The sequence below is a fragment of the Equus przewalskii genome, chromosome 9 (genome assembly GCF_037783145.1).
Source record: "Equus przewalskii isolate Varuska chromosome 9, EquPr2, whole genome shotgun sequence".
NCBI lineage: Eukaryota > Metazoa > Chordata > Mammalia > Perissodactyla > Equidae > Equus > Equus przewalskii.
Window position 1 is genome coordinate 6,905,535 of NC_091839.1, and position 25,627 is coordinate 6,931,161.

At 52.0% G+C, this 25,627-nt stretch overlaps 3 protein-coding genes across 6 annotated transcripts; all 3 read left to right on the forward strand.

Moving 5' to 3' along the window:
* Positions 1-640: 640 nt before the first annotated feature.
* Positions 641-9,155, forward strand: RBM42 (RNA binding motif protein 42). Of its 4 annotated transcripts, XM_070557387.1 has the most exons (11): positions 725-817; positions 912-1,485; positions 1,719-1,854; positions 3,166-3,250; positions 3,356-3,430; positions 4,996-5,061; positions 5,138-5,313; positions 6,093-6,425; positions 6,747-6,864; positions 8,623-8,817; positions 8,910-9,155. In XM_070557387.1, the coding sequence occupies exons 2-11, from the start codon at positions 1,358-1,360 to the stop codon at positions 9,020-9,022; spliced, it is 1,425 nt and encodes a 474-aa protein (XP_070413488.1). In that variant the 5' UTR covers positions 725-817; positions 912-1,357; the 3' UTR covers positions 9,023-9,155. The 4 variants fall into 4 exon arrangements, with proteins under 4 accessions (XP_070413485.1, XP_070413489.1, XP_070413488.1 ...); XM_070557384.1 differs by having other exon boundaries at positions 641-1,485; XM_070557389.1 differs by lacking the exon at positions 4,996-5,061 and having other exon boundaries at positions 5,159-5,313.
* A 2,859-nt stretch (positions 9,156-12,014) lies between these two features.
* ETV2 (ETS variant transcription factor 2) lies at positions 12,015-15,103 on the forward strand. Its single transcript, XM_070557390.1, has 7 exons — positions 12,015-12,430; positions 12,666-12,755; positions 12,853-12,969; positions 13,241-13,300; positions 13,556-14,032; positions 14,563-14,675; positions 14,884-15,103. The coding sequence occupies exons 2-7, from the start codon at positions 12,686-12,688 to the stop codon at positions 15,082-15,084; spliced, it is 1,038 nt and encodes a 345-aa protein (XP_070413491.1). The 5' UTR covers positions 12,015-12,430; positions 12,666-12,685; the 3' UTR covers positions 15,085-15,103.
* A 2,633-nt stretch (positions 15,104-17,736) lies between these two features.
* On the forward strand, positions 17,737-25,334 carry COX6B1 (cytochrome c oxidase subunit 6B1). Its single transcript, XM_008542324.2, has 4 exons — positions 17,737-17,876; positions 19,279-19,395; positions 20,563-20,663; positions 25,146-25,334. Exons 2-4 carry the CDS (start codon positions 19,290-19,292, stop codon positions 25,197-25,199), a joined length of 261 nt encoding a protein of 86 aa, XP_008540546.1. The 5' UTR covers positions 17,737-17,876; positions 19,279-19,289; the 3' UTR covers positions 25,200-25,334.
* Positions 25,335-25,627: the final 293 nt, after the last annotated feature.

Genomic DNA, 25,627 nt, shown 5'->3' on the forward strand with positions numbered 1-25,627 from the left:
CTTCAAGAAACCAAGTCAGCCAATAAAATTAAGTTTTGACAGAAAAATAGACTAAGCAACCAAATGCAACGTGTGGATCTTATTTGGATCCTGACTTTACAATACAGGTACTACTGTATAGACATTTTGAGGCAGGGAAAATGGAACACAGTCTGAGTGTTAGATGATACTAAGAAATTAATATTCTTGGATATGAAAATGCCATGTTTTTTTTTTTTAAGAAGTCCTTATCTGAGAGACATTATGAAGCATTTATGGGTGAATTGATAGATGTCTTGAATTTGCTTTAATATACTCATGCAAAAAAATAAACAGAAGTATAGACGAAACAAGAAGGGTAGAACAAGCACAACCAGAGGCACTCACAACTAAACTATACAGCTGTGTACTGGGAGACTTTGGGAAGGAGGAGAAAAAAAACAATTGGCGACGGATGTTAACTAAGGTGCCAATCTTAAAGAAAAAAAAAGTAAAACATAGTAATTGTTGAAGGGTACATGAGATTGGTTATATTATTCTCTCCGCTATTGTATTTTTGAAAGTACTCAAATAAAAACATTTTGAGAACTACAAAACAAAGGAGGTCAGCTGTGTCCCAAGAAAGGGCGCAGAGACCAAACCTACACACGTGACCTTCTGAGTTGACGTATTTGACTGCCTCTCGGCCATTGCATGAACTATTCCTCCTAGCCAGAATCTCTCTCCCTATTTTCATCCAGCAAGTTTTCAGATATCACCTCCTCCAGGAAGCCTGGATCAGGCGCCTCCTCTGAGCTTCCCAGACCATGTACCCGGTCTTTCTGGGACTTACAGTCAGGTAGCCGTCCATCTACCCCACGGGGGAGCCCTCGGCCCCAAGTTGTCTCCATCTCGCCCAGCCCTGGGCTGATGGGGACTTCCGTGTGTTTCAGAACTCCCGGAACGGGCCTCGCGGGGGCACGGCAACAAACTCCGAACTTTCCTAAGCTCTCAAAGGTCTAGTTTCCACTTTAGGGACCGGGCCAACAGACTTTACAGCGCTCTCATTAGCCCAGGTTCCTCCATGAAGGCGTGGCCGTCTCGCTTGGCTGCACTCTCCTAAAGCCAGGTTCTTCCGCTGGTGCGTTTTTCCGGCATTCTGTTGGCCTATATTCCTCCTTGGGGCGGGCCCTCCGGGCGCGATCACATTCTCATTGGCCCGCTCTCCAAAAGCGGCACGCCCCCGCGTTGGCGTAGGATGTCGTTCTCCGATGCCGGTCGCTTTCGCTGATACGTCATCCGCAGGCGCCCACCCTGACGAAGCCCGAGAGTAGACAGCGGAACCGGCGGAGGCTGCTGAGCCCAGGCGGTAGTAGCGGCGACAGCGACGGCAGCAGCGATGGCTGGGGCGGGGCCAGCCCCGGGACTCCCGGGTGCAGGAGGGCCTGTGGTCCCGGGCCCTGGCGCCGGCATCCCGGGCAAGAGCGGCGAGGAACGCTTGAAGGAGATGGAGGCGGAGATGGCCCTGTAAGGCCCGCGACAGGGAGTGATAAAAGCCGTCCTAGAGCTACAGCTGCCGAGCCCTGGAGCCTCCAGGCCTCGATAGGCCCGACATATGGCTCTATCATGGGGGAATGGGACCTTCGGGACTGTGGGGGCGGGAGTGAAAGTTGGCGGGGGTGAAGGTGCTGTCGCGATGTACCTAGCGTTCCAGGATTGGTGCAAGGTCCTGAGCTGTGGTGTCCTTCCTGCTCCCCCAGGTTTGAGCAGGAAGTTCTGGGGGCTCCAGTAACCGGAATCCCGACTGCGGTGCCCACGGTCCCCACGGTAGAAGCGATGCAGGTCCCGGCAGCTCCTGTGATCCGCCCAATTATCGCGACTAACACATACCAGCAGGTACGGCCGAGCTAAGGCATGTAAGTCAGAGAGCACAGTATCTGGAACACAGGAAGTGTTTGTATACAGAGAGCTGTTGACATGTTGGCTTGATTAATTAGCATGACAAATATTTTATGTGCCAGGCACTGAGGACACAATAATGACTGATAAACTATGTTTCTGCCCCTGCGGAGCTTATATTCTAGAGCATGTTGTCCAGTAGAACTTTGTGCAACGATGGAAATGTTCTGTGTCTGTTTAAAAGTTATATTTAAGTTAAATAGTTCCTCAGTCTCAGTCACGTTAAAGTGTTCAATAGTTAGCTATATATGATTAGTGGAGGAAGAGACTACTAAAAAGAAAACAAGTAAATGAAACTTGTTCATTCTATCAACAAATAATTATTGCACGCCTTCTGTGCACCAGGGACTATTCCAGGCATTAGGCATATAGCAGAGAACAAAACAGAGAAAAAGAATCACTATCTTTCTGGAGTTTACATTTTACTAGGGAGAGACAGGTCAAAGTAGAGTAAGAAAGGCAGAGGTTTATCAGTCCTTTCTGAAAGGGAAAGTCCTTTCTGAGGAGATGACATTTAAGCAGATATAAAGGACATGATGGAACCGTGCAGCTACCTAGGGGAAGCCCATTCCCAGGAGAGAGAACTGCCAGTACAAGGACCACAGACAGGTGCATCCCTGACATGTTGAAGGAACAGCAGGGAGAACAGCATGCCTGGAGTGGAGTGAGCAAGGCAGGGAGTGGGAGGAGGTGAGGACAGAGAAGTGATAGAGACCAGATCTGGTAGGGCCTTGTGGGCCACCACAAGGATCTTAGTTTTTGCTCTGAGATGGGAAGCTTTTGAAGGATTTTGAGCAGAGGAGTGATATGATCCAACTTAGATGTTAACAGAGTCACTCTGGCTCTGTTTGGAGAGCAGACTTTAGGGGGCAAGGGCAGAACCAAGGAGACTAAAGAAGAGGCTACCATAATAAACTAGGCAAGAAATAATGGTGGCTAGGACCAGGGTGGTGGCATGGGAAGTGGAGAGGACAGGCTGGACATAATTTCAGGTAGTGCTAAGTGTTTTGGGGGAGATAAAGCAGGATGATGAGAGAAGTTGCTACTGAGAGGGACAAAGGACAGCTTTAGCTAGTATGATCCCAAAAGCGTCCCTGAAAAGTGACATTTTAGCTGAGACCTAAAGGTTGACAGCTAGCCATCCCCACAGAGTGCAAAGAATGAAAACTCTTGGCCTCCCAGGATGAGCCAGCCAGGGCAGCGTGGGGGTACTAAGTCAGGCCCCTCACCCACCCTCCTCCCCAACAGGTCCAACAGACTCTGGAGGCCCGGGCAGCTGCTGCAGCCACAGTGGTTCCTCCCATGGTGGGTGGCCCTCCTTTTGTGGGTCCAGGTAAGTAAGGAGTGGCAGGGTGAGGGAGGCAGGGGATGAGGCGGGTGGTAAAAAGGGATGCCCAGGACTCTCCTCCCACCATCCTCATCTCTCCCCTCCCAACAGTTGGCTTTGGCCCTGGTGATCGGAGTCACCTGGACAGTCCAGAGGCTCGAGAAGCCATGTTCCTGCGGCGAGCAGGTAAGTCTGGGGCCAGGGACCCCCACATCTAACCAAGCACTCTGGTCTCGACTACTTCAGCCTCTTGCCTAAATCGTTGCTGTACCTCACTCTCTGCATTTCATCCCCACACTGATCTTATCTTCCTAAAGCACAAAGCTCATCATGTACTTCTTCAGTTTAGCCTTAGTAAGGCTTAACTTGGTCATTGCAGGCCAACCTCCTTCCTGTTCCTCCTAATCCCTACCCTTTGCTGTGTTTCTCTGTAACACTTAATCCCTTATAACAAGCTGTGCAGTTTATTTATTTATTATGGTTATCATCCTTTGCTTTGTCTAAAACATAAGCTCCATGAGGGGCTGAAGTCTTGGTATCTGCCACATAGTAAGCAGTACTCTGTGCTCTCTGTTGATAGGATGCTCAAACCATCAAACAAGCGCCAGGCTCCTTGCCTGGCCCCTTGCAGAGAGAGATCCCACATCCTCCCCACGCGCCCGCGACATTGCTGGGGTGTGCCAGCAATGCTCTTATTGCGGGCCCTTTTCGCCCCTGCTCACTGTCACCCAACTATAATCTTCCAAAACCTGGCAACCAAACCAAAATCAAACTAGCTAAAATCTATCCTCTCCACAGGTCATTTTGCTTTTTGTTGTTCAAGTGGCTTCTATACACAGTTTTTGTGACATAACTTCCTTGTGTGTATGGAAAGAATATGTGTTCTGCAAAGCTGCGGTATAATCTCTATTGGATCAAACTTGTTAAGTGTGTTACTTAAATCCTCTTACACTTTTTTATCTGTTATCTGAGAAATCTTAACATCTCTTACCCTTGAGTATGGTTTTGATCAAAATGCAAATCTGACCTAGTCACCCTGCCCAGCTTCCAGCCCTTCTGGGCTCCTGGTGCCCTTGAGGGGACACCTTCGGTTCAGCCACCAAGACTATGCTTGGATGCCTGCTGACCTCTTTACCATCCTCCCATGATGCTCTCCAACTCCCCACTTCCTCTATTACGACCATCCTAAACTGAAAAGGGAAAAGATTTTGTTTATAAATGATCTTTGTCAGTAATATTGCCACTCACCCTTTGCCTGACCAATTCTTCATGATCCTTTGGGTCTCATTCTCACAGGTCCTTTTCTCGAGGAAGCCTCTTTCTCCAGGAAGCCTTCTCTAATCTTCTTGGCTGGGTCAGAGGGCTCCTCTGGGCTCCCAGCACTCCCTGGCTTCCCCTTCCTAGCCCCGATCACTCTGCCTGGGCTTTCCTCCATCCTGCCCCTGATCATTCCAAGCTGTCACTCTCTTTGGACTCTCTGTGTCACTCTCTCTGCTCTGGACCAGAGCTCCCTGAGATGCTGAGTCTTTTGGTCTGTCCCTAGCCTTGCCCAGGACAGGGCCAGACCCAGAGGAGATCCTCATTCGTAAATTTTTGCTAAATGAACACATGAAAAGACCCTTACTTCAGCCAGAAGGCTCCCCCAACTCTTCTCCACGATTTCTTGGATGCTGAGAGTACCCACACACACATCTTGCCCCAAGTGCCCTGGTCCCCCATGACACACACACCCCCATCTCTCTCTCCCACAGCTGTGGCCCCTCAGAGGGCCCCTATCCTGCGTCCAGCCTTCGTCCCCCACGTGCTACAGAGAGCAGGTGAGGGGCCAGGGTCATCATCCCTGCCACATAACTCCCCCCCAGCCTTCCAACTCCCCCACTAACACCCTGACAGATTCTGCTCTTTCTTCTGCAGCAGGTGGTCCCCGCCCTATGGCCCTGCGGCCCCCTCACCAGGCCCTCGTGGGCCCCCCTCTGCCTGGGCCACCTGGACCACCTATGATGCTGCCACCAATGGCTCGGGCCCCAGGCCCCCCCCTGGGCTCCATGGCTGCTCTGAGGCCTCCCCTGGTGAGTGTGGACAGGGAGCCAATGGTCAGAAGTAGCGTGGGTGGGAGACCCTCCATCCTGGCCTGATGGGCTGTGTCTAAGACTGCCTTTCTCCCGGCTTTTCCTGTCTCTGCCCTCTCACTCTCTAACTTTGTCTCTCTCTTTCCTTACTTCTCTCTGTGGCTGAATCTTTCTGGTTTTCTTTCTTTCTGGGAGGAAAGTATAGAGAAAGACAAAGCTATGAGTGGATTTCTATCTCCTTATCTCTCTTTTTTCTTTGATTGTCCTTCTCTGTTTTTCTATCTTCATGGCTTTCTCTGTCCCTGTGTCTGTGTGTGTGTTTGTCTGCCTGTCTCTCTGCCTGTCTTTCTCTGTCTCTGTGTTTCTGTCTCTGCCTGTCTTTCTCTGTCCCTGTTTATGTGTGTGTGTCTGTCTGACTGTGTCCATCTCTATTCCTGTCTTTCTCTGTCCCTGTGTCTGTCTCCATATGTATGTGTCTGCCTGTCTTTCTCTGTCCCTGTGTCTGTCTCCGTGTGTATGTCTGCCTCTGTATGTATGTCTGCCTCTCTGCCTGTCTTTCTCTGTCCCTGTGTGTGTCTCTGTGTATATGTGTCTGTCTGTCTCTCTGCCTTTCTCTGTCCCTGTGTCTGTCTCTAACTAGAGCCTCCTTTCTCTGTCTAGGCATCTCTTGCTTGCTCTCTGGCGCCCAGGCCCTTGCTTTGTTGTACAGGATGGGGATGGGACTAAGGTCTGAGGCTGTGATCTGACCCCCTGCCCCCGTACCCTTCCCTTGCCCACAGGAAGAGCCTGCAACACCCCGAGAGCTGGGCCTAGGCCTGGGGTTAGGCCTGAAAGAGAAGGAAGAGGCAGTGGTGGCGGCGGCAGCTGGGCTGGAAGAGGCTAGCGCAGCAGTGGCTGTGGGGGCAGGAGGTGCCCCAGCTGGCCCTGCAGTCATTGGGCCCAGCCTCCCACTGGCACTAGCCATGCCTTTGCCGGAGCCTGAGCCCCTGCCCCTTCCCCTGGAAGTTGTGCGAGGCCTACTGCCCCCACTGCGTATTCCTGAGCTCCTGTCCCTGCGTCCACGGCCCCGGCCCCCACGGCCTGAGCCGCCCCCTGGCCTCATGGCTCTTGAGGTAAGCAGGGAGCATAGCAGTGGGGGGACAGAAAGGGCTAGCTGGGCAGACAGGAGCCCATGGGCTTCCACACACAGAAACACATGTGGTCTTCTATCCATGGAGGTAGGAGGGATGCAAGAAATTGGAGGGGCTGGGAGGACATGAGGGAGAGGTAGGCAAACACATATGCCACACCCAGAAGCACATCCAGTCCTTTAACTATGGAGGTGGCTGGGGGGGTGGGTGGGGCAAAGGAAGGTAGGAGAGCGCGAAGGGGGCAGGTGAGTCCAGAAGACTCCGACACCAAGCCCTTTGCACCCTCTCCCCTTTCCTCTGCAGGTCCCAGAGCCCCTGGGTGAGGACAAGAAGAAAGGAAAGCCAGAGAAATTGAAACGCTGCATTCGCACAGCAGCTGGGAGCAGCTGGGAGGACCCTAGCCTGCTGGAGTGGGATGCAGGTAAGGGGGCTGAAGTGCAAGGTCATGCATGGCTCAGCCAAGGGAAGGTGACCCAGGCATCTCCACACCTCTCTCTAGGGCAGGCGCTCTTGTCAGCCCGCCTCATGGAGGGCTAGACTGTGGCTCTGAGGGGCAGGCCCTCCCCTGGCCACCGAACAGACCTGACAGAAGGGATTGGCACCTGGGACCTTCTGGCCTCTTTTATTCATGAGGGGCCTGGCTTGCTGAAGGTGAAAGGGCATTGTTTTCTCTCCCAACTTTTTATGAAAACTTGCACACTGCCTTGCCCAGTGAACAGCCCTATATCTACCACCTCCATGCAGAAGCCAACATTTTGCTCTGTTCACTTCATCCCTCTGGGTATTGGTATGGTTTTTTGGGTTTTGCTCATTCATTTGAAGTAAGTTATAAATGAAGTTATCACTTCACTCCTAAATACCTCAGTCTTCATCTCCTAGGAAAAGTGATACTCTCTTTCATCTCATAATACCGTGAACACATCTAAAAAAAATGAACAATGGTTCTATGGTAGCTCATAGTCTGTTTATATTCATATTTCCTTAGTTGTCCCCAAACTATTATAGCTATTTTTTTCCCCTGAACCAGGATGCATGCAGTTTTGTGTCACTAGATTATCTTTTAATGAGGGTGGTCTCTCTCCCACTGCTTTGTCTTGTGTATAATATTTTTTTGAAGTGTCCAGACCAGTTGTTTTGTAGAAGCTCCCACCCTCTGAGTTTGTCAGACTGTTTCCTCCTGGGGTGGCCTGACTTGTTCTCAAAGAGTATCCTTATTCACCACAGAAACCAGGGGGCAACCACAGTGGTAGTCAAGAAAATGGACCAACCTCCCATCCCAGTCCTTGACTTCTGCCTCTTCTCCAGGGACTGCCCACCCTCCCCAGGCCAGGGCCATGGCAGTGTCGGCCCACACTTGGCCATAGCAGGCTGTGGACCCTAGTTCTGTGACCTTGGGCAAGTCACTTAGCCCTTCAAGCCTCATTTCCCTCATCTCCAGCAAGGGGATAATAATAATATGCGCCTCGTCGGGGAAGGGTTCCTCTGGGCTTGAGCATGTTCAGTCAAAGCTCAGGCCTGGCCCAGGGGATGAGCCCAGGAATGGCAGCTGAGGTCAGCCTTGGAGAAGAGTCAGGCAGTGTGTTCCCATTTCAGGGACTCAAGGGGGAATTAGATTGGGCTTTGCAGAGGAAGCAGAGCTGAGGAAAGATGAAGTCTCTGGTACCAAGGTGCCACTGTGGGAGCCGGTGGGTGTCAGAGGCCCAGGGGATGTCCATGGGAGGTGTCCAGTAGGCCAAGGGATGCTGGTGGCTCAGAGGAGAGGCCAGGGCTGGCACAGAGTTGGGGGCTTCATTATAGGAATGGGTGAGAGGGCCCTGGGGTAGGGGAGGGCAGTGCAGTTGGTTAAAAGTGAGGACTCTGAAGCCAGATGCCTGAGTTCTTGCCCCAGCTTTGCCACGTCCTGGTTGAGACACTTTGGGCAGGTGACTTGGCCTCTCTGTGCCTTGGTGTAAAAGTGCCAGATGTGTGAAAACCTCATGAGTGCCCAGCAGAAAGCCTAGCATGGGGTAAATTCATACAGGTGTTGGCTGTTATTCCTCAGAAGGCCCCGGGCAGAGACTGCCAGGGATACAGAGGGAGAAGGGCTTGGGGCATGCCTCCAGAGAAGGGAGGGTATTTCAATAAAGTAAACACTGCGCCAGGCATCTGCATCCTCTGACCTCCTCTCTCCCAACCCCAGATGACTTCCGGATCTTCTGTGGGGATCTGGGCAATGAGGTGAACGATGACATCTTGGCACGCGCCTTCAGCCGCTTCCCATCCTTCCTTAAGGCTAAGGTGATCCGCGACAAGCGCACGGGCAAGACCAAGGGCTATGGCTTCGTCAGCTTTAAGGATCCCAGCGACTATGTGCGCGCCATGCGTGAGATGAATGGTGGGTGAGGCCTCCCCTAGGGACGTTGGGTATGGCAGGCCTCTGGCCTAAGCCTGACCCCAAGCCTGACCTTGAACCCTGCATTCCCACAGGGAAGTATGTGGGCTCACGCCCCATCAAGCTGCGCAAGAGCATGTGGAAGGACCGGAACCTGGATGTGGTGCGCAAGAAGCAGAAGGAGAAGAAGAAACTGGGCCTGAGATAGGGTCTGTGGCCAGGCACCCGCTCCCATCCGGCCGGGCGCTGGCTCCTCCCCACACTTCTCTTTGGAAAACCCTTAACTATCCACCCACTCATCCTCCCCAAAACCAGTTTCAATAAATTTACGTTCATTTCCATCCCTGGCTGGGCTTGGAAGCACTCCATGGGGAGTAGGGTTTGGCATGTCCCCACCTGGGAATAGTGGGGAGCCTTGAAAGTTCACCCAGACAAACATGCACATGGGTATTTTTCAGTCCCTACTTGGGTGCCCACTGCATCTTGTCAAACCTCCTAAGTGCACACTGAGTGCAACTCATTCCACAGAGGAGGAAGTGGAGGTTTATGGCAGGGCTGAAGCCAAGCCAGGGCTCAGCCCTGTGGCTGCCTGACTCCAGCTTTTTTCTCAGCACCAGGGTAGGGGGTCTTCTGGGCCCTGCTCCTCTGGGCTCACAGCCTTCTAGGCTTTCATCCATTCAGGAAACTCTCACCAAGGGCCTGGACAGTGCTGGGGACACAGTGGCGACTGCATTAGTCCTGGGCCCTGTTCCCTCAGAGCTCAGGTTTGAGTGGCAGAAGATAGGTCTGCTGCCAGACAGTGACAGCCCAGAGTGGTCAGGCTTGGGATGGGGAGGCTGTGTGCTGACCTGGGAGTCAGGGAGGGCTTCCTGAAGGAACCACCCACTTCGGAGACCATTTCACTCTCTCTTCCAGTCTCTGCAGTTCTCAGCCTCTGGCTCTCTCAGATGTTTTCCACTTTCTTCACTCTGCCAAAACCCAGCCGACTTCTCTTGCTCTGTCTCTTCGTCTGGGTCTCTGTGAGTGCCCTCTGGTTCTTCTCTCTTTCTGAGTGACTGTAGCTCTCTGAGTCTCTATTCTCTCTCTGCATCTGGGAGTCTCCCCCATTCTCTTTTTCCCACCTCCAAGCTTGTCTCTGCCTGTCTGAAGAAGTGTCCATGCAGGACTTGAATGCCAGACTGAGAGCCTTGACTTACCCTGAAGGCAGCTGCAAGCCCTGAGAAGCTGAGACAAAGTTCAAGGAGGGGACTGGCATCACAGATCTGCACTTAGAAAGAGCCCTGAGACTCCCACGCTCTGGCTGGAGGGCTGGAAGGAGGCCCAGGCAGGGACCAGGCAAAGGGAGATCGCATGGTTCCTGCATGGGGAGGGGAGAAGGCACAGCCATCAGAGCCCAGGATTGGGAAGGGGTAAGAGGGGGAGGGGGAAACAATGCCAAGGCCTCTCTGGGAAGCTGGTCACCCAGGAGAGGTGTCAAATTTCCTAAGTTCCCATCTTCCTCCCTTACTGCCCCCACTCTGACGTCACATTTTCCAGTCTGGAAAGAGGGGTGAGGGCCTCCCTCCCTGGCAGGAAGTGCCCTCCAGCCCCTACCACCTGAGCTGGACCACCCAGCCCCAGAACCTTCAAACCCCACCCCCCATCACTAGCCTTCCCTACTCCTAACTCCCTTCTACTCACTGCAACCATGGAGGCAAAGGAGGAGATGGGAGAGAGAAGGATTCCAGATTGGAGGGTTTTAAATGTGTGCCTTAAAGTCCTGAGGATCAAGAGGAAGCTCAATGGCAGGGTTGAGAGACAGATGGACAGAGATGGAGGAAATACAGCAAGCAGAGAGGGAGAGAAGGGGAAGGAGGTAGACAGATGAGAGATGAGAACTATGGATCAGAGACAGTACAATGGGAAGGAAGATGGGGAGAAAACCCAGAGAAAGATGGAGACAGACAGATAAAGAGCTGGGAGAGACATGGGGAGGGACTGCGTGATGTGACATCACTGGAGTCAGGTCTGGTGCAAAGAGACCCACAGCCAGGGACATCAACCCAGGGCAGAGAGAGATGGAGAGACAGAGAGACAAGACAGAGGCTGGCTTCAGAGAGAGGAGGCCCCAGGCCTGCTGGGGCACAGCAGGTCAGGACTCGCTTTGGGCCCCTGGGTTAGAGGGATGGAGGGACTAGGGATGCCCCAGGGCTCCGTGGCTCCAATGCTTGGTTCAATCCCAGCATCCCCCACACACCCGCCGTGTGACCTAGTAAGCGTGTGACCTCTTGAGGCCCAGTTTCCCTTCTGTAACATGGACAGAAGAGCCGTGTCCACACCGCTATTCCTCCCACCCCCAGAATGGCAAGTGGTTAATGATCAAGCTGGGTGAATACTGGAAAATGCCCAGATTAAAGGGGTTATTTTTAAGGGTAAATATTTACTTATTAATATAGCAGGATGGGTACAAGGCTCTGAAGCCAAGCTACCTGGGTTTGGGGTTGTCAGATGTAGGAAATAACAAGATAGCCACTTAAATTTGAACTTCAGATAAACAACAAATAATTTTTTAGTATAAGCATGTCCCGAATATTGCATATATGTATGTATATGATGTATGTATACATGGGGGGGGGCGGTTCTGAATCATTTGAAGCAAGTTACAGACATAATAACACTTCACCCCTAAATATCTCAGTGTTCATTTCCTTATAGAGCATCTTTCATATGATACCATTATCACATCTAAGAAAATTAATAATTCTATAGCTCATATTCAGTTCATACTCAAATTTCCCCGTTTGTCCCAGACTATTATAGCATGGAAGGGCATGGACTCTGGAGATGAAGAGAAGCAGGAGGAAGCCACCTCAATTTCCCCTTTCATAGTAAGACTAGTACCTACCTCATAAGAGGATTAAATGAAGGCCCGTGGCACAGGTGGTGGTATGCAGTGAGCCCTCAGTAAATGTTAGCTATTATTATCACTGTTGTTTATATTGTTGGTGTTATTGTTATTATAATGGACACTCCTCAGGAGCAGCCCCAGAACGTGCTCCTCAAAGCCCTTCCCCGGCTTCCCGAACCGCCAAAGGAGGAGAACGCGACCAGGTCGGGGACCCCGGGTCAGCCTCCCCCCCCCCCACCATATCCCCCCGAGTCCCCCTGCGGGTTGTGACGTCGACCGACCGGGGGTCTGGCCGGAAATCCCCCTTCCTGTTGCAGATAAGCCTGGCGCAGCCCAGCTGACCCCAGACCCTCCTCCCTCACCACCCCCTGTGTCGCAGGATCAAGCCCCCAAGGCGGAGAACCTGTCCACCCAGCCCCCAGCCCCGCCCGCATCATGCCGTAAACACCCCTCTGTACCCCTGCTCTCGCCCAGTCCGCTGTTCCCCAAGCTCCTGCCCAAATCCAAGCCACCCCCGCAGCAGGACAGCCCCAGCTACCCAGAGGCGAGAGGCGGCGGCCATCCCTGGATAGGGGCGCGGCTCGGCCCCGCCCCGGCCCCTGCAACTCGACCCCAGCCGCGACCCCCAGCTCTGACGTCTCGGAAAATTTCCCCCTGCCCAGGGGGAGGGGGTGCATAGTATGAAATGGGGCTGAGACCCCCGGCTGGGGACAGAGGAACCCGCCAGAGGTGAGCCATGAACTGGGGAACTTGGTGTCTAGGGACCTGGACTCCTGGGTCTGAGGGAGGAGAGGGCTGAGGTTCCTTCCTCTTGGTCTGAGAGAAAAGGACACTGGAGGCCGAGATTCCAGGGTCCTGGGGAAGGAGGGAGCCTGGACTCCTGGGTCTGAGGGAAGCAAGGGCTGGGGCCCAGACTTCAGGGCTCCTGAGTGTCACCAGTTCACCCTTTGCCCTTCCAACCCAGAACGTTCACCACGAGCATCCATGGACTCTTGGAACTGGGATGAAGCACCACCACAGGAAGTGCCCCCGGAGAACAGGCTGTCAGGGCTGGGTAGGCCGCTGGGGCTGAGACAATGTGAGTGGGGAGGGCGCTCAGGTAGGGGCCTCCGCTGACCCTGACCCGACCCTCACTTCCTTACTGCCTGCAGAAGGAGCTGAGCTCGGCTTCTATTTCCCTGAACCGGCGCTCCAAGGGGCCACGCTGACAGCCGACACACGCTGGAAAGCTGGCAGTGCCCTGGGACCCGTGAGCGCTGGGGAAGAAGGTGAGGGGCTGGGTCCCTAGGTCTGAGGGAGGCAGGGGGCGTGCCTGGACTCCGGGGGTTGAATGGGGGACCGGGCTGCAGGCTTGAACTCCCGAGGTAGGAGGAGGAGGAGGGGGCCGGGATCCTGAGTCCTAGGTCTGACTGAGTTGGGGCTGGGGGTAATAACTCTCAGTCCCGGGCAAATAAAAACTACTAGGTGAGCAGTTGAGGGGCGTCTATAAGCATCGCTCACACCCTTCCCTAAGCTGAGCTACGTTCTTGTCTCTCGCAGGGCTCCCGCAGCTGGACTGGGGCTCCGCACTCCCGCACCCGGAAGCCCCATGGGGGGCGGGTGAGTGCGTGCGGAGACGCGAGGGGACAGGAGGACTGGGGTCCTCCCCGTGGCTAGAGGTTTAGACTCCCCGGTCTTCGAAGGGGAACGGGGCTAGGACGGGGGACCCCTGTGTCCTCAAGGTGGCATGGCCTAGATCCGGGAGCCCGGGGCCCCAGGCGCTAGAGCTGAGAGCTGAGACTCCTAGAACCCCCAAGGGGGCGGGGGAGCGGGACACCTGGGCTCCCCTCACTTGGAGCCCGTTCCTTCTCACAGAGCACGCCCCTCAGGCTCTTCCATGGTCGGGAGACTGGACGGAGCTGGCGCGCACCGGCTCGGACCCTTGGAGCCGCGTCCCCCAGGACCTGGGCCCCGTCCCTGCCGGCCTGGGCCCCGCCCCCTTCGCCGGTTTGGAAGGGGCAGCAGGCCAGACCTGCACCACCTCCGCCGGCGGGGCCGGCTTGTGGTGGCGCGCCCAGGCCGCCGACTCGGCCAGCTGGGACTGTCCTACGGGCCCCGACGGCGCCGCCTACTGGGGCCAGGGCCCCGGAGGGGAGCCGCGCGCCGACTACACCACTGCGTGGGGCGGGCCTGCGGGCTCGGACCACCCCACCTCCTGGGACTTGGGGCTGCACGCGGACTGCACCACCGCCTCGAAGGGGTACCGGAGTCCAGATCTCACCGCTCCCTCCGAACCCAGCCAGCAGTCGGACCGCGCAACTTCAGCTCGTTACCCCAAAACCAACCACCGAGGTGAGAGGTCCGCGTGGCGGTCCCGAGGGAGGGAGGCCGCAGTCTAGTGAGGCGGGGCCTGGGAGCCTCAGGGGCGGGACCCGGGAAACCGGCGGGGAGGGGCGGGGCTTAGATGCCTAATCTCTCCAGAGAGGAGGGGGCGGTGGCCCTCGCAACTGAGTCCTGAGTGAGGAGAGGACTAAGACTCGGGTAGTCTTCTAGGGAGCAAGGGACGAGGACCTAGGCCCCTGGATTAGATGAGAGGAAAGAGATGAGGGTCTGGATGCCTGTGTCTCCGAGATGGGGCAGCCAAACTCCTAAATCTCCGAGATGCGCCCCCGGATGCCTGGGGCCCCGAGGCCAACTCCTGAGTCCCTAATATGGAGGGATCTGGATTCGTTAGTCCCCGAGGAGAAGGGGATGCGGCCTCCTGGGTCCTGAGTTGGGAAGACGTGGATCCTTGGACCTTCGAGGTGAGGGAGCCCGGAATCATCGAAGCGACATGGTTTGGGGCCAGGAAGCCTGAGTGTTCATCTGCCTCCACCCCCTAGGTCCCATTCAGCTGTGGCAGTTCCTCCTGGAGCTGCTCCAAGACGCGGCACGCAGCAGCTGCATCCGCTGGACGGGCAACAGCCGCGAGTTCCAGCTGTGCGACCCCAAAGAGGTAGGGCAGCTTCCCAAACCCGCCAAGTTCGACCCCAGTCTCCTCTTGTTCAACCTGGCCGGGTCCCCGGCCCCTCCCTCATCTCAACCTGGATCGGCCGGACCTAACCGGTCTCCAGACCAAACCTGAACCCTGTCCCCCGCCCCGCCCCTCCACTGCCAAGCCCCGCCCTCCCTCCCTCTCGGACTTAGCCTGGCCTCCGCCTTAGGTGGCCCGGCTGTGGGGCGAACGCAAGAGGAAGCCGGGCATGAATTACGAGAAGCTGAGCCGAGGCCTGCGCTACTACTACCGCCGCGACATCGTGCGCAAGAGCGGTGGGCGCAAGTACACGTACCGCTTCGGGGGCCGCGTGCCCGGCCTAGCTTATCTCGACTGCCCTGGGTCCGGACAGGGAGCAGCGACCCAATAAAAACATCCCGTCAAACCTCGTCTGGCATGCTGTGTGCATCCTTCCCACTGATACTGACTAGACCTGTTAGGAATCCTAAGTGTGCACCATCACACGCACATCCCTCTGCCTGTGTGATCCCAGGATGCCTCGTGACCAAGACAAACCCAGACCCTTAGGGGACCTACTGTGTGCTCACTGTGTAATGGGGCATGTAAAGGAATCAAACTCAGTCCCCGTAGGGCCTACTGTGTACCTGCATTGTGCTGGGGCTTGTAAAGGAATCACACCCAATCACTAACTTGCGAGTTTACCTACTGTGACCCCGTTGAAGAGAGAACGCAGGCTCCAAAAAGCGCTTCCTATGTGCCCTCCCAGTGATAGGGACCATCACAGAATTAGACCTAGTGCTTGCCCCCCAAAACCACTTACTCTGTTTCCCCACTCCAAGCTGGAGTACAGAGAACTCAGGACAGCCTACCCCATTCTGGGAACCACTGAACCCCTAAAGAGAGGCTACTGAGTGGGCCTCCTGTGGGCGATGCTGGGGATTCAGCAGTGACAAGAAAACTCTGGACCCTGCCCTCAAGAAGCTCACGGTCCAGTGAGGAGACAGACCCATCACTAGACAAGGACAGCCCGGAGTGGTCAGGGCTAGGATGGGGAAACTCCGGGCAGTTGAGGGGGCTCAAAAGAAAGGACCTGGCCTAGTCCCGGGCAGATGCAGTCAGGGAAGGCTTCCTGGAGGAGTAAACAGCTGATGTGAGAAGTCAGGTAGGCAAAGAATATTCCAGGCAGAAGAAACAGCATGAGCAAAGGCCTGGAGATGGATCTGACAGCACTGTTCAGTAAACTAAAATATCAGTGTGGTGGGAAAAGGGACCATGGATTAGGTCACGAAGGATCTGTGCACCATGGTAAGGAGCCTGGACTTTGTTCCAAGGGCACAGGGGAGCCATGGAGGGGTTAAGCAGGGGAAAGATTTGGGCTTCAGGAAGAGCTCATTGAAGGGGGTCGACTGCAGGCATAGAAACAGGCAGTTCCACAAACAATTGCAATACTAACAAACATGGAATGTGTGAGAGGCCCCTGACCTGGTTAAGCCTGAACACTGCACCCAACATAGTATGTGGGAAGCTGTGAAGGCCAGACAGAGAGGAGGAATGAAAGGTCTCCTCCACAGCTCCCTCTTCCAGTCCTCAGAAGGCCTTTTATTCACACAAGAAATTCACTCATTCAACAAATATTTATAGTGCATCTCCTATGTTCTGGGCACAGTTCTAGGTGCTGGACATCCAATGGCAAATAAGACAGACAAAAATTCCTCCTTTACGATCTTCTATTTTATCGAGGGAGACAAAAAGAAGGAAATACAATAAAAGGAAGGATATAGTATATGAGAAATAAGTGCTACGGAAAAGTAAACTAGGGAAAGGAGATAGAGACTGACAAGATGGCAATTTTAAATATTTGGCCTGAGAAGGACTCACCAAGAAGATGATATCTGAGCAAAGACCTGAAGGAGGTGAGGGAGGGAGGCAGTGGCAAGAAGAGCATTCCAGGTCAAGCAGACAGCAAGTGCAAAGGCCCTGAGGGGGCAGTCAGCCTGCATGTTTAAGGAACTGTGAGGAAGCCAGTGTGGCTGGAGCAGTGGGAGTAAGAAGAGGGGTAAGAGATGAGGGTATGAAGGGGCCAAACTGTGTAGGTCATTTGTAAGTACTTTGACTTTAGACTAAAAGAGTCAGCCCAGAAACCAGGGGAGGGTTCTAGGCCAAGGAAGGCAAACAATCTGACTGAGGTGTTAACAGGGTCCCTCTGGCTGAGTGGACTGATTGTGGAGGGCAGCAAGGAAGCTAGGAGGCCAGGGAGTGGGCTCCTCAGTCCAGGCTGGAGGTGCTAGTGGCTTGAATCAGATGTGGCAGAAGATTCTGGATATATATTTTAAGGCAGAACCAACAGGATTTCTTGATAGATCAGCTATGGGATGTGAGAGAAAGACAGGAGTCAAGGACAACTCTGTGACCAGAAGAATAGAGTTGCCATTTTCCGAGATGGACCAATTTCAGCCAGGCCCTTAACAGGCTCAAGCTAACTCTTAACCCCTTCTCTCTGTGATGAAGGACTTTCATTTCTGAGCCCTCAGCCACTCAAATCTTTGCTTATTTGTGTCTTCTGAGGTTTAAGGAAAAATGGTAATGAGCAGGAAGTGGAGTCTGGCACTCCTCATAACGGGACAAATGATCCTGAGAGAAAGACTGGTTCATTTTCAGTTCCCTAAGAATTGACCCCGTAATAATCATAACGAGGGTAGCGATTTTTGTGTTTGGTTCAGAGATGCATCCCCAACCAGAACAGAAGTACCTGGCACAGAGTAAGCGTTCAATAAATAGGTTCTGCATGAACAGAACACTTCCGCTTGGCTATTTTCCCCAGGCCCACTCTCCAGCCAGCCCCAGGACCCAGAACTCCTGTCTCCAGGTAAAGACAGGTAAGCGACGAGAATCTATAACCCGGCTGCGTCTCAAGTCAAGCCCTAGGTCGGAGCCCTTCAAAGTGCCACTTAAACTCACGATTGGGCCAGGAGTGATGATGAACAGGCATCCTGCCCAATAGGAGCCCGTAGTTCGCACGGATGGGCGTGGCCTAAGTGGCTTCGGGGCCCGCCTCCCTGTGGGCGCTCTAGCCGCACGTAAGACTCCCCTGCACTCCGGCTCGCCCCGCTTCCGGCCGGTCCGAATTCCGCTTCCGGTCCGACGCTGGCGTCTTTGCTGAGGGTGACATTGAGCTGCAAGCAGCTTCAGGGGCGTCTTTAGGTGAGTGTCGAGGGCTCGGGCACCCGGGGCCCCATCCCGGGGGACAGAGCAGCCGGACCCTAGCTTCCTCGAGAACGAGGTGGGGTTTCCGGCCCGCGGCGTCCGGCCTCCCCGGGCCCTGGGGTCCTGTTCTGTTAGTAGTCGTAGCCGACGATCATTTAGTTCTTCCCGAATGCCAGTTAGCATCCCAGGCGACCTATATTAATTCATCTAATCCTCCTTCCAGCCCTGTGAGGTAGGGCCTGCCTGTGATTAGCCCTTTCTGACAGTGAGGCATCTGCGACTCAGAGGTACTAAGCTACTTAGCCAGCGACCAGGGTTTGGGCTCGGTGCTCATCATCACCGGGCCGCAGGTGTGGCCCCCGCGGCCTGCCTGGGCCCTGCCCAGCTCCATGGACTCAGGCCCTCCTCCTCCTGGGACGTTGGAGGGGCCGCAGCGTCATCCGCGATCCGCCCTCACTCCGGGATAGCGGGTCGAGATCTCGCCCGGAACCACTCCCGACCGCGCCTGTGTCCCTGCGGCTGGAGCTCTGTGTCCCGCCTCCCCACGGCCCCCGCCGTCCGAAAGACTCTTCCCTGGGGCTCCATCACTACTTTGGATCTCTTAAATTTAACACTGGCCTGCTCACCTCTGTAACCCCGCGACTCCTCAAATTCTCTGGAGTAGAGGCAGATTCTGTCAGATTCCCTGGCAAAAACTGTGTCGCCTCATAAGAGGGATTATCGTAGAGATTTTTAACCCCGGGTCCACAGAATCGGTGAAATTCAAGGGGTGCTAGTACCTGAATGGGGGGAAAGTTACATCTGTGTTTTTACTAGTCTCTAATTGAAATGTAGCATTTCCTTCCGTTAGGAATGGAGGCAGTAACCTGAGTAGTATTAGCATCATCTGTGACTTTGTCAGCACCCAAAATCACAGGTCATCTTCTATCACGTTATGGTTGCAGATGCCGCAAAGTATCATTGTCATTGATGGTTACTTCATAATTGTGGTAGTTAATCCTCAGCTACATGTAACTGGTTTTCTTTGCGATCCTATGCACTTTTTTAATGCACTTAAACACGTTCTGAGAAGGGGTTCATTAGACCCCTGAGACGTTCATGGCACAAAGAGATTAAGAACCTCCAAAGTGTAGATATGTCTCTGATTGAGTGTGGCGCCCCCACTCGTATGCTATATGACCTTGGGAAGTCACTTAGAAACCCTGTCCCTTGTCTGTGAATCAGAGAGAGTTCCTACCTTTTAAAGTGACTATAGGAGTAAAGTGTGTACCGCAGTGCCTGGCCTGTCGTAAGCACTCCATGAATGTTAGCTAATGTTATTTGGGGACAAATAAGGCCTGATTTTACTGCCAACCCTGCTGTGACTTCCACACTTAATATCCACTCCCTTTGCCTCTAGGAGTCAGCACCATGGCAGAAGACATTAAGAGCAAAATCAAGAACTACCAGACTGCCCCTTTTGACAGCCGCTTCCCCAACCAGAACCAGACCAGGAACTGCTGGCAGAACTATCTGGGTAAGCAGGACATGGGCAGCGGGGCGGGGGCGGGGGACCCTCAGACCTTCCCCTGGTCCCACACCTCAAGTCACTCACCTCTTGCCTCCTCGCAGAGGACCTGTGCATCCGAGGCCTCTTCTCTTTTATTCTGGACATCCTACCGTGCAGGGCCCATGCCCCTCATCACCAGCTGTGTTCAAGATCTTGGCTAGGGTCACAAACTGACTTCTATAGTGATTTTTTTTTAAAAGATTTATTTGTGTTTGTGTGTGTGTGTGATGTAACATACATACAAGAAGGAAATAAAACGTAATGTGCAGCTAAATGAATAATTCTAAAGTGATTGCCCTGTGTAACTAACCTGGATAGAAAACTAGATGCTGCCGGCACTCTGAGCTCCCCTGCCCACTGCCTGCTCTTTCTTGAACACAACTCCCAACTTTCCCCGCTAGAGATGTGACCCCACCAACTTAGGGTGGTCACATTTTGCTTTTATCACTGCTTTTAGGTTTGCCCCTTTGTGAGCTTTATAACCACTGTGCATATTCTCTTGTGTTTGGGTTTCTTTGTTCGACGGTTTTGAGCATTTGTCCATGCCGGGGAACGGAGTGTGCTCATTTTCCTTGCTGTGCAGTTTCCCACAGTTTATCTGTGGACACTTGCGTGATTTCCACTTTGGGGCTCTTAGGAATGCCGCTACTGTAAACGTTCTTACAAATGTAATTTGATGTCCATGTGAGTACTTTTCTCTCTAGGGAATGTGCCCAGGAGTGGAATACCTGGAGTAATTTTCCTTTTTAGTTAATTGCCTACTTTTAAAAACCAGATGATCCCCCTTCTGTGTTCCTCTCTAGGATGTCAGTATCTTGACATGAAGACCCCCTTCTTCCGTTGCCCTGGTTCTGGACCCCATAATCCCCACACATGCCCGTCATGTTTGTCCCATCATTCCCAACGCCAGAATTTTCCAGTTGAACAGTAGTTCTCTAGGGGTTGCAAAATCAGCTTGGTGAGGTGTGTCTAGCCCTTTTTAGTACTCTTGTATGCAGTCCTTGTGAAACTTACTTTGTGCGTGCGTGTGCGTGTATATAACTGGTTTTGAAGTAAGAAGCATTTCTCTGAGTTTTGATCAAAAATGTGTTTCCAGTCCTTAGTCTGGGCTGACCCTGACCCCTTTCTTCACAGACTTCCACCGCTGTGAGAAGGCAATGACTGCTAAAGGGGGTGATGTCTCCGTGTGCGAATGGTACCGGCGTGTGTACAAGTCCCTGTGCCCCCTATCCTGGGTACGTGCCTCCTACTGGGGCCCTTGGGGCGCTGGGGTGGGGTCTTAGCAGAGCGGGGTGACTGGGTGGGAGCTCATCCACGAGGGCAGAGGAGGACAGGACATCACACTGTCCGTGAGATGTGGCCTTTTCCTTTTCCTGGAATTGCCCCCCTTTCCTTCCCTTTCCTCCTTTCACCCATATTCTCGACCAGTCACCGTTCTCAGCCCAGGTGACCAGGGCCATCTCCTCGCCAGGTCCATCTCCCTCGTGCACTCTACAGATATACTCAATGCCAGCTTCCTGTCCCTGTGGAGCTCACCATCTTGTGTGATCCTGTCCTTTTTTTATTATGAACATTTTCAAATATACATAAAAGTAGAGTAATTCAGTGACTCCAAGTTTACCTGTTACCCAAACTGAATAATTTCAAGATTTTTCCACATTTCCTTCATCCATGCCTTTTCTTTCTCTTTTCTTTGCTAAAGTATTCTGAAGCAAATCCCAAAAAGGGTCACCTCATCCCTACCTCCTTCAGTATGCATCTCTAAAACATACAGACACAGTAAGGCAGCCCTTTTTCCCTTGACCTGAATTGATGTTTAACGATATTCTATTCCATCACATCAAAGACCCCATTGACTCCAGGAAACAGTGAGAGATGTTTGAATCTTTTTCTTTTTCTTCTTTTTTTTTTTTTTTGAGGAAGATTAGCTTTGAGCTAACATCTGTGACCAATCCTCCTCTTGTTGCTGAGGAAGACTGGCCCTGAGCTAACATCTGTGCCCATCTTCCTCTACTTTATGTGTGGGATGCCTGCCACAGCATGGCTTGACAAGCAGTGTGTAGGTTCACACCCGGGATCCAAACCGGTGAACCCTGGGCCACCAAAGCGGAATGTGTGAACTTAACCACTAGCCACCAGGCCAGCCCCTAGAGAGATGTTTGAATCTTTTTTTTTTTAAAATGCTGGAAATGAGTGTAACAAACCTGCTAATTTCAGAGATGCTAAAATGAAAAACCATGTGTCCTAGAATTAAAATATGATACTGTTGTAAAAGTAATAGTGTTCATTTAAAAAAACAAAGTGAATGTGAGCCGTGCAGTAAGATAAAAAGTAGAAGGCCTCCTGCGCTGCACAGTGCCCTCCCCTGCAGTGACTGCTGTCAGCTGGTCCCTTTTCTGTGAACTTAGCATACGTCAGCCTGTGGCCCTTTCTGTGTAGGGATGGTTCATGCTCTCTCCTGTCCTGTGACTTGCTTTGACTTACTGGTGTGTCTTGGAGCCTTTTTATGACAGTGCATATAGATCTGCCAAATTTGTTTCAATGACTTACAGATGTTTTATTTAACTGGTCCCCTTTTGATGGAGATTATGTTCTAATCTTTCAGTATTTTAAGCATCTTTGGGGCTCGTTTCTCGAGAACAGATTGCCTTTATGGCCCTCTTCCTCAGCTCACTTGGTTTTCCTCCCACCTCTCTGGCCACACTGTCTCAAGTGTCTTTGACGACCCCGTGCCCTCCCAAATTTCTCCTTGTCCCTGGGTGATCTTGGGTAGCATGATGTTCTGATCCCATAACATCCCCCCTCCAGACTTGGGGCCTGCATTGGGCGCGTGCTGGATAGGGTCCCAGTGTCGCTGCCCACCCCAGTCCCCATGACGTGGACCTGCCCTTAACTGGGAGCATTGGGTTGTGTGGTTCCTTTCCTCAGGTCCCGGCTGTGTCTGCCCCGTGAGGGCTGGATATAAATGTGCAGACCCCTTTATACACAGCAGCCCTGGCTCCTTTATTCCAGAAACTTGGTGAAGTAAAAATAAGTGTTTTGTTATTGCTGTTGTTTCTTTTTGGGGTTTTTCTGCTTTTTTTTATGTGTGTGTGGAAGATTAGCCCTGAGCTAACATCTGCTGCCAATCCTCCTCTTTTTGCTGAGGAAGACAGGCCCTGAGCTAACATCCGTGCCCATCTTTTTGTTTTTTATAAGCCGTATAGTCACTTCACAGAAACTTAAAAAAAATAGAGGAAGGGGCAAAAAAAGGTTCCTCATCCTCCTGACCTTGCAGGTAATATTGTAGCATCTTCCAGATGTTTCCTGTGTATCTTTTTTTGATTAGTCTCTAATCCTAACGTGTATTTTGGGAGGAGTGGGGGTGACAGTCAAGCACTTTTTGTATATGAACATTTAAAACATATTTTCCAATCATCCTTTATTTTCTGGTTTAAAAAATCTTTAGTTTCTCCATTGGAAAATAGCATTGGCTTTTTGTAGACTCTTCAGAAGGAGAGATTTATATAGTGTAGAAAGTGAAAACTCCCTAGGCCTCCCCTTCTGAGCCCTGAAGTTAACTTTCCGTAGTCATTTGTTGTAAGTCCTCCCCTTCCTTCTCTGTGTGCTACTGTATGTGTAGGAGTGTGTTTATATACTTTGAAAATACAGATATGGGGCCTGCGCCATGGCCAAGTGGTTAAGTTCGATCGCTCTGCTTTGGCGGCCCAGGGTTTCGCCAGTTCAGATCCTGGTCGCGGATGTGGCACCGCTCCTCAGGTCATGCTGAGGCGGCGTCCCACATAGCACAACCAGAGGCACTCACACCTAGAACATACAACTGTGTACTGGGGGGTTTTGGGGAGAAGAAGGGAAGAAAAAGGTTGGCAACAGGTTAGCACAGGTGCCAGTCTTTGAAACAAATAAAATAAAATACAGATATGGATCATACACTAGATACTGTTTTGACTTCGCTTTTTTTACTTAACATGCATTGTATACCTACTTTCATGTCGGTACAGGCTGCTCAATTATTGTGTAGCCGTCATCTTTAACAGTTAAAAATACTCCCCCTTTAGCTGGACTGTCTTTTTTCCGTATTTTAAGTGATACTTCCATGTCCAATTCCTTGCAGAAAATGTTTTCCCCTCTATTGGAGTGGTTTCCTTAGTTTCCTTTCCATGAAGTGGGATTACTGGGCAAAGAGTAATTTGCCAAAGGACCAGGCCAGCTGGTTCCCTAATTTAAAAAGAGAGAGCGGGAGAGGGAGGTAAACCCAGTGACTGAGAAAGTCACACATAGAGAACCGTGGGCTGTAGACAGCACAAGTCTGGTATAAGGGAATCCAGATGAACCCCGGACATGAAAAGATGTTCATCGCCGCTCAAGTCATCAGGGAAACGCAGCTTAAAACAACAGAGAGATGCTTGTTTTCGCTTGCAGTCTGGCGCAAGAGTTATAAAGGTCGATAGTGCTAAGTGTTGGTGGTTCTGTAAATTGGTCCAGTCACTTTTGAGATCAATTTGGCAGGGTCTTTCAAAATGAAAAAAATCATACTCCAAATGTGGCAATTCCACATCTAGACATCCTACAAAAATCTTCATGTATGAGGATGTCCTTTGCAGAGCTGTTGATAATTTGGAACATTCAGAGACAGCCCAAGTTAGGTAAATATTGGTGTATTTGTCTTGATCTATGTGACAGAATACAGAAAGAGCTCTGAGACTTGTGGAAACAGCGAGTTGCAGAACAATCTATAGGATGGCCCAGTTTGTATATATATTTTTTAAAGTACAGAGTATTTGTGATGTGGTGTATGTGTATGTAAATAAAATAGACACGTACATGACACTTACTGTGGGCCACCTACTTTGTAAGCACCTTATATCATATAAGGGCAAACAAGCTGAAAGACGGGATGAGGTAGGTACTATGATCGGTATCCTCATTTTACAGAATTGGAAACTGAGGCCTTGAAAGGTTGAGTAATTTGCCCGAGGTCACACAGCTGGGAAGTGGTAGGGCAGGAATTCAGATTCAGTCTTCCTTATCCATGCTTTTACCCACTGCCTCTAATACAGAGCATGTAAGTGTGAGTGTGTGTGTGTAAAAACACAAACACTGGCTGCCCCTAGGAAGGTCCACAAGTTGCAGAGTGTTACTTCTGGGGAGTGTTAACAGTTTGCTGTGGGCCTTTCCATCCTTTTTGTATGTACGCATACCTCCGTGATCAGCAGTAGGATCCCACTCTGTATTCTGTTTGGCCCCTGTTTGCACTTGACTATATGTCTTGGAGATCCAACCGTGCTGGAGCATGGATCAGCCTCGTTTTTTCCACAGCTTCCTGTGTTCCTTCTTTCCTCACTTCTGACAGATATCACTGGGTGTTGACTGGGGGGTTCCTGGAGTGGGGCACAGCCACACTCTCAAAGCTCGATACAGTCACACCTCTCCCCGCGGACAGCCCTGCAGTGAGGCTGGGGTTTTTCTGCCTGTTACTCCTCCCCCTTTGCCGCACCCCCGCAATGGGTCAACCCATGTCAGCTCATTCAGGACAGTGAGTCTTGTCTTTCTGGGTCGTTGCTGGTTCCCGGCTCCTGAAAAAGTTCTGGTCCTGGCACATTGCAGGTACAGGGTTACTGTTGACTGGCAGAACAGGTGGACAAGGTGAGGAAGACAAAGATATCCACTCACCTGGTTTCCCCGCGGAAAGGAGTGACACTGCTGTCTTTCCACAGGTGTCAGCCTGGGACGACCGCCGGGCGGAAGGCACATTTCCTGGGAAGATCTGAACGGGCTCCACTCCACTTCTCTTCTGTCCTCTTTGCTTCTCCCAGGGTGGTGAAGGGGGACCCGGGGACATGGTGATCCCCACCCTAGGATCCTGAATCATGGCTTAATAATAAATACTCGTTGGAAAAGTGTAAGACTGTGTATGTGTAAAATATGTATATGATCGGGCAAGAGGCTGGGGTGGAATTAGTACCTTGACCAGTAAAAGGGGCTTTGGGGTGATTATTTTTTCTATTTTCTTTTTTTTTTTTAATTTTATTAAACTTTGACCACCTCCTGTGTACCAGACAATAGAATGAGTGATTATGCAAAATAGCCTCAAACCCCTATATATGCTAAAATTTATCTGTATATTTCCCGTTATTATTTGTACAAAAAAATTAAATTTTTTGTAATTTTTGAACCACATGAAAATAGTATAATAAAA

Coding starts and splice junctions, on each gene's coding strand:
- COX6B1 (XM_008542324.2), top strand. CDS start 19,290: ATGGCAGAAGACATTAAGAGCAAAATCAAGAACTACCAGACTGCCCCT. Junction 19,396..20,562: donor CTGCTGGCAGAACTATCTGG/GTAAGCAGGACA, acceptor CTTTCTTCACAG/ACTTCCACCGCTGTGAGAAG. Junction 20,664..25,145: donor CCCTGTGCCCCCTATCCTGG/GTACGTGCCTCC, acceptor GTCTTTCCACAG/GTGTCAGCCTGGGACGACCG.
- RBM42 (XM_070557384.1), top strand. CDS start 1,358: ATGGCTGGGGCGGGGCCAGCCCCGGGACTCCCGGGTGCAGGAGGGCCT. Junction 1,855..3,165: donor CGACTAACACATACCAGCAG/GTACGGCCGAGC, acceptor CCTCCCCAACAG/GTCCAACAGACTCTGGAGGC. Junction 3,431..4,995: donor CATGTTCCTGCGGCGAGCAG/GTAAGTCTGGGG, acceptor TCTCTCCCACAG/CTGTGGCCCCTCAGAGGGCC.
- ETV2 (XM_070557390.1), top strand. CDS start 12,686: ATGGACTCTTGGAACTGGGATGAAGCACCACCACAGGAAGTGCCCCCG. Junction 12,970..13,240: donor CGTGAGCGCTGGGGAAGAAG/GTGAGGGGCTGG, acceptor TGTCTCTCGCAG/GGCTCCCGCAGCTGGACTGG. Junction 14,676..14,883: donor AGCTGTGCGACCCCAAAGAG/GTAGGGCAGCTT, acceptor CCTCCGCCTTAG/GTGGCCCGGCTGTGGGGCGA.